Source organism: Centropristis striata, chromosome 13 (genome assembly GCF_030273125.1).
Source record: "Centropristis striata isolate RG_2023a ecotype Rhode Island chromosome 13, C.striata_1.0, whole genome shotgun sequence".
Classification (NCBI taxonomy): domain Eukaryota; kingdom Metazoa; phylum Chordata; class Actinopteri; order Perciformes; family Serranidae; genus Centropristis; species Centropristis striata.
In genome coordinates, this window is record NC_081529.1 from 1,780,278 (window position 1) to 1,790,277 (window position 10,000).

General features: G+C 38.8%; 1 protein-coding gene across 1 annotated transcript in view; it reads left to right on the forward strand.

Moving 5' to 3' along the window:
• caskin1 (CASK interacting protein 1) overlaps positions 1–10,000 on the forward strand; it is a 167,842-nt gene that overhangs the window by 147,269 nt on the left and 10,573 nt on the right. Inside the window, exons 16-20 of the mRNA XM_059348590.1 lie at positions 3,103–3,213; positions 6,246–6,347; positions 7,212–7,350; positions 9,255–9,398; positions 9,560–10,000. The exon at positions 9,560–10,000 is cut by the window's right edge and continues 77 nt beyond it. Of these exons, the coding sequence (XP_059204573.1) occupies positions 3,103–3,213; positions 6,246–6,347; positions 7,212–7,350; positions 9,255–9,398; positions 9,560–10,000 (937 nt within the window). The remainder of the gene's footprint in view (positions 1–3,102; positions 3,214–6,245; positions 6,348–7,211; positions 7,351–9,254; positions 9,399–9,559) is intronic.

The window sequence follows — 10,000 nt, forward strand, 5'->3', positions numbered from 1 at the left end:
AAAGACACAAAATGACCAAAAAAAGACACAAAATTACCAAAAAAAGGAAACAAAATTACCAAAAAAGACACAAAATTACCAAAAAAGACACAAAATGACAAAAAAAGACACAAAATGACCAAAAAAAGGAAACAAAATGACCAAAAAAGACACAAAATGACAAAAAAAGACACAAAATGACAAAAAAGACACAAAATGACCAAAAAAAGACACAAAATTACCCAAAAAATGGAAACAAAATTACCAAAAAAGTCACAAATTGACCAGAAAATTATCAAAAAAAGACACAAAATGACCAAAAAAAGACACAAAATGACAAAAAAGAGAGACAAAATTACAAAAAAGAGAGACAAAATTACAAAAAAGACACAAAATGACCAAAAAAAAGGAAACAAAATGTCCAAAAAAGACACAAAATGACCAAAAAAAGACACAATATGACCAAAAAAGACACAAAATGACAAAAAAGACACAAAATGACCAAAAAAAGGAAACAAAATTACCAAAAAAGTCACACATTGACCAGAAAATTATCAAAAAAAGACACAAAATGACCAAAAAAGACACAAAATGATTTAAAAAAAAGACATTAAATGACCAAAAAGACTAAAACACATTAACACATGAACACTTTAACACAGTGGAGACAGAGCTGACTTCCAAAATGATTTGGCGACCCCCAGAAATCATCTCACGACCCCAATTGGGGTCCCGACCCCAAGGTTGAGAACAGCTGTAGTAGAGGAGGGAGTAGTGGTGGAAGAGGAAAGATGAAGAAGAAATGAAGAGACCAAGATCAAAACCGTTAGATCAAGACATTGCAGCAACAACTAAAACTAGCTGGTGCAACCAATTCCAGTTACTAAGATCCTTACGGTGTCTTCACACAAAACAAGAAGCAAATTTTTCACACAGCATGATTACATACAGAGTCAAGTCTGCTCAACTCAAGCCAGAAATATGATAGCACAGTTTTTTGCAAAAGCATACCAGCGTTGAGATTCTCCTGTATAGCGTAGCTCTGATCATTCCAAACTCATTGTAACAATGAGTAACCTAGCTGGTTTGCTAGCTTGTGGCTGCTTCGGAAACGGACAAGCTAGCTAGCTAGCTAACTACCTAGCCGTCCATCTCCAAACTAAAAAGTGTGACACACTTTAAGGCCTCACAAATGTGTGTTATCACCATAAAAACAATACTTGACAATATCTGTTCTACTCTCATTTCATTGCTATGTTTCAGGATATATAATAATATAATGTAGGACATTATTTGCCCATATTTTATTTATAGATATATCAAACATAGCTACAACACAGTTCAAATGCTCAGCTACATTTTTAGCAGAGCTTGTGTTGTTTGTCTTGTCTTAGCTGGCTCAACATGTTGGACCAACATCAAATGACTGAAAGGAAATACTGTAGAGGTGTGAGAATATATAAGGACAGAGATTTCCTGTGGGGAAGTGTGTGATAATGATTGTGTGTGTTTAGATGATACATATTTTAGGAGTTATCACCACATTTACACAGCATTTTCTGGCATATTCTCCTCAAGAGAAAAATAAACAACACATGGATTCTATTTTGTCTTGACTTCCCAGTTGTAAAGTTTCAAATGAAGATTAGCCTGCTGTTGCTAATCCTGCTTCAGCATTTAGGACCTTTCTCCCTCCTAACTGTAGCCTGGTTTTCACTACAGGGCCAGGCAGGGCTTACCAGGGATACTTCATTGACTTCTTGTGATTTATATCTGTATATTGATCCATAAATGTATAACAATTTGTCGATGGAATATTTTAGTAAGTTAACCCTCTATGGTACGGTGTTGCCCTCAGGCAACATACCCATTTTTGGTCTGTCAATTTTTTACAATGCATGTTTTTTAGTGATGCGATACTTAAAAAAGAGTGAAGAGTATAGGGAACCAATAGCAATGCTTTAATTTGTCACATGACCTCCAGGACGCCATATTGAAACCCTATTTTGCAAAGCGACTTTTCCAAAGGAAACAGCTTTACCAATTTGGGCCACAAAAAAATCACTCAAAACTTAATTTCCTGGCCCTTTTCCATCTGAAAAAATATATTCCTAAACCTTAATTTTTGATAGTTTCATACACTTATGGTACAATGTTTCCTACAGGCAACATTCAGACAAAGAAACGGTGAAAAAAGTTCCTTTAACAATGTTTTTAAATTTAAAATGTTATGTATTGTACCCTGTTGAAGCTACTGAATATTTTACACATGTTTATTAAATAAATTATGTTAGAATTAATTTTAAAATCTTTATTTTTCACTTGTTCACCGTTATGGTACAATGTTGTCTACGGGCAACAAACTTCCAAAAACTTCCCAAAAAAAGAATTATAAAATTTCTTCAGATTATGTTTATTTTGTCTATTTTAAGACAAAAAACACTCCAAACATTATTTTCCTAACTACACTGTAAAAAAAAACCTGTTGTTTTTACGGTAAAAAAACGGCAGCTGTGGTTGCCAGAACTTTACCGTAATAAATACGGTGCAACTTTTCCTAAGATTACGGTAAAATGATATTAGCACTGTTGATTTCACAGTAAAGATTGCCATTTTATTCCATGTTTTACCAGAAAAAAAATAAAAAAATAATCCATTGAAAGAAACTTTGTTCTGCCATATAATTGTCAAGAAAATACTTTATAAATCCTGCATAAATTTGATTAGATTCGATTTTACCATTAAATACTACAGTATATTTTTGTTACAAACATGGTGCTAGTGAATTTCACAGTGGAGTAATGTATTTTTAAAAAAGAAAATGTAAAAAATACTGTTTTGGCTGATATATACATTTACGGTGTTTCATTGTTACTGAAACTGAATTAACCCATTTATCATTTTACGGTCTTTTACTGTCATGGTTTAGCAGTTTTTTACCGTAAAATCTACAGACATTTTTTACAGTGCAGCATCATAATGCGTACCATAGAGGGTTAAGATATATATTGACTAGATTGTGGCCCCTGTTTGGCCCTACTTGGCCCTGCAGAGAAAAAAGTGGCTATTAAAGAAGCAGACTCGGAGCCAGTGACAGCATGCCCCCTGTCTTCTCTCCCGTAGAGCTCAGAGGCCGTTGTCCAATGGCTGAGCGACTTTCAGCTGCAGGTCTACGCTCCCAACTTCCTGGGCGCTGGGTATGACTTGCCCACCATTAGCCGAATGACCCCAGAGGTAAGGCACCTGAACCCTGACCCCCCAACACCAGAGAGGTCACACGCACCTCCAAGGACCACAATGGAAACAAGTCTGCACGACTTTGATTTGTGCTGTCCTTGTTGTTTCAAGATGCATGAGTATTATTTCCTTTGAAAATTATTAAATGAGCACTAAGCCACTCAAACCCTTCACCTTTTACCCTGACCTGCATCTCTCTTTGACCAATAACTGGACATTACAGTTTTAGCCTAGACAGAATTGTCCCAAAAGTGAAAGTGAGGAGCATTTATGGGTACAAGTCAGGAACCGGCCTACTTCACTTATTTCAAGGGTGCTGAATCCAAAAAAAAAATGGTTCCCAAGCGAAATTTTGAGTTTTTGACCTTCTCATTTGCATATCAAAATGGCGGCCAAATTGCCCATCTTGCTCAGTCGTTGGACCATTTTCCCCAAGTTTTTTTGTAAGTAGGCAATCAAAGATGAGGAAATTAAGTTTCTGGATCTATAGTCTAGAGTCAGAGCAAGGATATAGTGGAGGCTCAGTGTCTTTTTTATGTATATAGAATATAGATAGAATATATATAGAACGATAGTAAAAGTCTATTCGTTCTCAAATGAGTACTTCCTGATTAGCAGTGTCGTAGCTTGTTGCTATTGCTAAAAAATACTCAAATTACAAAAATTATTAAGCACAAATAAACAAGTTTTAACCATAAAATCTGATCCGTTTTTGTACCTGGTCCACTTTTTTCTGGGAATAAGCTGCTGATTGACTTTACCAAGATGCTGCCATTTGATTTGTATACTGATTAATGTATTGACTACTGAGGACAACAGGTCATAGTTAAGCAAAATTAAGTATAAGGTCCAACAAACCTACAATTAAATGTCCACATATGAGGACGCAGGGTCACAGGAGGTTAAATCCCATCACACACAAAAAAATTCTCCACAAGATTTTAGAATTCTGACATGAAAGTAACTTATGCTATGATGTTTTCCCCACAATTCACTTTTAAAAGATGGATATGATGTCATCAGGGAACAATAAGCCTGTTGTAACTTGGGGTGGGAAGTTTGAAAGATGTGGACCATTCCCAGGAGGGGAGAGTCTAATGAAAAAAATGCTTTTGAGTTGCATTATGGGAAATATAGGATCCATTGTTTTTATAGCTTGACCCATAAAAGTCAGGCTATCTCGGCCTCTGCTGCTTCATTTTGACTGTTCTTTGTTTTCTCTCTTGTGAGTTCCCCTAACTCAATTAAAAAGGAAATGGATGGAGTACATAAGAGTAAATATATATTGGGTCAATCCAGTGATGCTCCTTTATTTGACCATTATGTTCCAATGGCACTCCAATGGCCTCCAAGTTTGTTTGTTTTTAAAAGTTCTATAGCAGTCACAATTCTGTCCAAATTACAAACATTGCAAAAAAGGAAAAAATGAAATAAAATAATCAGTAAATAAAAAAAAGCTCAATATATTCACACAACCTCCTGACCTCCCCATCACCTCCAAAACTGCTGCTGCTTCCCTTTCTGAGGAACTCGACTGATTCTCTGCCACGCTCACCTACATACAAATAATTTATAGCATTCATAAATTATTTGTATATATACGTACACTCCGGGGCTGTGCATGCTGAATGGTTCAGAGCTGGGCTGACTTAAAAATGGTCTTGTTATTAGAGATATGTCGTAGTATTCTGGCCTGTTCTGCTGTATGTTTGTGCAACCGTGTGTGTGTGTGTGTGTGTGTGTTCTTGTACTTCCTACATAGTGAGGACCAGAACACGTTTTTAACCAACAGAGTGAGGACATTTTTCAAAGTGAGGACATTTCGGCCGGTCCTCACTTCTTTAAAGGCTTTTTTGATATTTCAGACTTTGTGTTAGGCTTATTATAGTTAAGGAAAACTAAACGAAATAACGGAAACTAGAATTGAAAAAACATAAAAAAGAGAGTTTAAAAAATGATTATTAACTGAAACTGTATTGTGTGGATAAAAAACTAACTAAAATTACGGTGAAAATGTCCTTCGTTTTCGTCTTTGTCAACTTTTTTCATACATAATGAAGATGGATAAGACAAAGGAAATAAAGGCAAAATTTACTGTGACCTCTTTTAATCTCCCACCCAACAAATACCCCATTACAAAAAGCTAAAACTAATAAAAACTAAACTAAAACCAGCAAACTCACTCTAAAAAAGAATTAAAACTAATTGAATTTGAAAACAAAAAAATCACAACGAAATTAAAACGAAAACTGATGAAAAATCCAAAAATATTACAACTTTGCAAGGGAATTCACCGTTCCAATGAGGGACCTCACAAAGATAGAAGTACAAGAATGTGTGTGTGTGTGTGTGTGTGTGTGTGTGTGTGAGTGAGTGTGTGTGTGTGTGTGTGTGTGTGTTCATGTATGTTAAGTGTGTTCTTGTGTGTCAACCACAACTACCACTGAAATACACAGAAACAAAAGTCAACATAAAGACAGGGTGATGCACTGTATTTGTTCATTTCATTACAGTTATAAATATATCTGCACACTTTAATTTTCAATACACTTGCATTGCATTTAAGTATGAGTCTAGACGAAGAAGGGAGAATACAAAGCTGAATTTAAGTGATTTAACAGAGAATCGAGCTGATTCTTTCTTGCAGTTGCTTCTTTTTCACTGCAAACATTTGCTTTTGGGGTTTTTTTCTGCTTTTCCTATGATTTTGAGACATTCACATTCTGCTTTTTTCTCAACTGGCAGAAGCTTTCATCAGATGTCACGCTGTCACTTGTTTCTTTGTGTTGCAAGTTTTCCTCTGTGTGTGTGAGAGAAAGAGAAAGTGTGTGTTTGCAAGAGAGAGAGAGAGAGAGAGAGAGAGAGAGAGAGAGAGAGAGAGAGAGAGAGAGAGAGAGAGACTACTGGAGGCTTGGGGAGATTTTAATTCACTTTGTGGAAGAAAAGCCTGGACATGTCACCACTGTGTCTTACTTATCTGTGTGTGTGTGTGTGTGTGTGTGTGTGTGTGTGTGTGTGTGTGTGTGTAGGACCTGACAGCTATTGGCATAACTAAACCAGGCCACAGAAAGAAGATGACTTCAGAGATTAACAAACTAAGTGTCACTGAGTGGCTGCCTGAGCAGAAACCTGTGAGTACGACCCATCACACACACACACACACACACACACAGCACTATACTTACAGTTTAGTGATGCTACATCTTAGCCAGGCAGTTTAGCCAAATAAAGGGGACACGCCGGACAAAAGCACCACATTTTTTCCACATACTCTCTATCATTATAGGTTTCAATTTTTAGTAGGAGCCACTTCATCAAGATTGCGGTGATGGCAGCCATATAAAGTCTATGAGAAATGCTATATCTTCCAAGCCACTTAGAAGGTCAATCTTGGTGTCAAAATCTACATTTTCTGGGTCCAGGAATCATTTAAAGCTTTTGAGAATATCACTAGATGATTATTTGATCAAATAGATATGTTCATTTTCACTCAGACTGGGCAACTCGCTTCAAGTGCTGCAGCAGAGAATCCTGAGTTGAAACTGTTTGGAATCAATATTCACGGGAGAGTGCGGATTAGCTGCCATGTACACTGCTCAAAAAAATCAAGGGTACGCTTTCATCTCATGTCAGATCTTGATCAACAAATTATTTACAGTGAGTCATCTAGTGATATTCTCAATAGCTTAAATGATTCTTTGACCCAGAAAATGTATATTTTGACACCAAGATTGACCTTCTAAGTGGCTTGGAAGATATATTGGTTCTCATAGACTTTATATGGCTGCCATCTCCTATCTGCAATCTTGATGAAGTGGCTCCTACCAAAAGTTGAAACCTTTGGTGATAGAGAGCATGTGGAAAAAATTTGGTGCTTTTGTCCGACGTGTCCCCTTTCTTCTTAAATCTGGTCCTAAGCCGCCTGACTATCTGTTTTCAAAGACAAGCTACCAGCTGTAGTGTCAGCCAGTCTCATGTTTGTGATGTTCCTGTAGGCCAATCTAGGAGAGTGGTTGTCTGCTATCGGTCTCAGCCAGTACCACCAGGTGTTGGTCCAGAACGGCTACGAGAACATCGAATTCATCACTGACATCACCTGGGAGGACCTGCAGGAAATAGGCATCATCAAACTGGGTAAGACATAGAGATAATCTAGCCTGGGTATACCCAGACTGCCTTGCGCTCGAATTTCATTTTGAACCTCCATCCAGTCTGGCAACCAGAGAGGTTTCTTAGCCCTGTTTTAGGGATCCAATCACAGGACGGGGAGGGACGGCAAGACAATGACGCGTACTACTCGGCAGACGGAAGCTTGTAGTTTTCTTACGGATGGCTGCTGCAGACGCGAAACTCTCTTTAGCTGTAGATGGTGTTTTAAATAGTTTAGAGCGAAAGTTGAAAGGCGAAAGGTCTCTCGGCGGCTCCGCTGTCCCCCGGCTGGTAGCGAGATCACTGGCGTTACGGTAGCGGGGCTAATAGCGGTAGCGTTACGGCGTTACGCTACCATAACGCCGTAACGGTAGCGTAACGCTACCGCTATTAGCCCCGCTACCGTAACGCCGGTGATCTGGCTACGAGCCGGGGGACAGCGGAGCCCCCAGAGGCCCCCAGCAGCTTGTTTATTGCCCATAAAATCAGTGGATGTGTGTGGCTGAATGACATGAGGGGGAATAAAGCGTGAAAATAAATAATCTTGCAGAAAGCGAGAACTGGAGAAGCAAAGCAGCAAACAACACTCTCTCACAGACACACACACAACAAACATCCATCTCTGTCGCTCTACTACGTCATCTGGTATAACTGATCTGATTGGCTAAGAGCTACCTACAGACGCTTTGATAGACATTCTAAGCGTCCAATAAACGGCTCCGGAGGATCGTAAACCACACCTCCTCTACGGAGAGAGAGACCCCACTAGACCTCATTTGAGATTAGTCTGGTGTTAGCCAGGCTAGTAAAACACTGTCAAATTGCATCAGAAATAGGGCATAAAATAAGAAATTGCATATCACCATAATAGACACTTTTAATTACCGTAAATCAAGGAATAGTAAAAAACTTTTGAAAATACAGTTTCACTGTAAAAATATAAAAAATTTCATGTAAAATTACTGGAGAAATAACATATTGTCACAAGGACACAATTACCCTAAAAATTAAGTAGAAAAATACAGTAGAAAACCCACTCACTGTCATTTTTACAGTGAAGTTCTGGCAACCACAGCTGCCAGTATTTTAGCGTAAATGAAACAGATTTTTTTTTTTACAGTGTGTGACTGTCTGACTGACTTAGTGAACTTTGTTCAGGCTGCAGGGCTGCTCAAGGCTCCTCTTCTATGTCCACAGCTTGTGCCAGTTTTTCGAAAAAGTCATTGCAAAAGCAGTGCAAGACATTAGGTGAAGTGTAAACTGCATAGACAGCTGTTAAAATCACACAAATATACTGCCATATACACTATTGTAAGGTTCAGAAGTTAATATAATTTATATTTGAGTTAATTTACTAAAAGATGCTTTTACAATGTTATAATTTTCATCAATTGGCTGTTTGTGTATTTATGTTGCACATTTATTATTTACATATTTACATGTTGAATGTTTGCAGCTGTGTCTTTAAGACAGTTTAGGACTGGCTTCTGATTGGTTGATTCAGTCTGGTGGGATGTGAGAAACCAGGAAGTGAAGTTGTATTGAAGTATTGATATGTTTTGAAGTTATTAACCACATGTTAATTAATACAACAAGGCTCCCGGTCTGTTTGTGAGCTTCACGTTTGCATCACGGGAAGAAATCAACACTGTTTGCATATATTGATTGATTGATTGATTGATTTTATTTCCCTGCCCACTGTAGCGAGTGAGGGGAATCTGCATGTGATGAAACAGGAACACAAACAGACCGGGAGCGCTGATCAATGAATCTAGATACAGTTAATACATTCAAAACACATATAAAAAGGGATCATATTATTAAAAGTAACCGCTACAAAAGTTATCTTAAATAAACAAGAGCTATAATCCAATCTTTTAATGTTGTAGGCCACCAGAAGAAACTGATGCTGGCAGTGAAGCGGCTGGCTGAAATGCAGCGCAGTTCAGAGGGGCGGGGCTCCCTGAGAAAGAAGCCTCCACCAATCACACAGCAGCAGGAAGTGTTGTCGATGGACAGCCCGCCTCCAGATGGTGATTGTCTGATAATGATTAACTTAAAATGATTGGAGTGTATTCATGCCTTGTAATGAGACATCTCAATGTATTATTCCTGGAACAGCACACTCTTGACCTCTTGTCAACTGATAGTAATATTAATCTTATTAATTTAATTTTTTTCACCTTTTTCTCAGAAGTCATATCTCCAAAGATGAGCACTTTCCAGGACAGCGAGTTGAGCACCGAGTTACAGAGCGCCATGACCCAGCCAGGTCAGGAGGTCAAAGCTCAGCGAACACGCAGCAAAGACCATGATGAGGTGATGGGAGGAGGAGGAGGAGGAGGAGGAGGAGGAGGAGGAGGAGGAGGAGGAGGACCACCTAAGAAGGAGGCGCGGACTATGAGGCAGCAGAGCAGCCAGGGAAGCAGAGGAAGTGTCTCCTCTCAAGGCAAACACCGTCACTCCCACTCCCATTCCCAGCCTGCACCTCCCTACACGCCTCCTCACACCCCGACCAAGACTAGAACCTCCTCCTCCTCCTCCAGCTCCTCCGTCCAGAGCACAGCTTCCCCGCAGGCCAAACACAAGCCGTCCCCCCAGTTCATCCAGGGGGAGAGACCTCAATCGCCGCGCT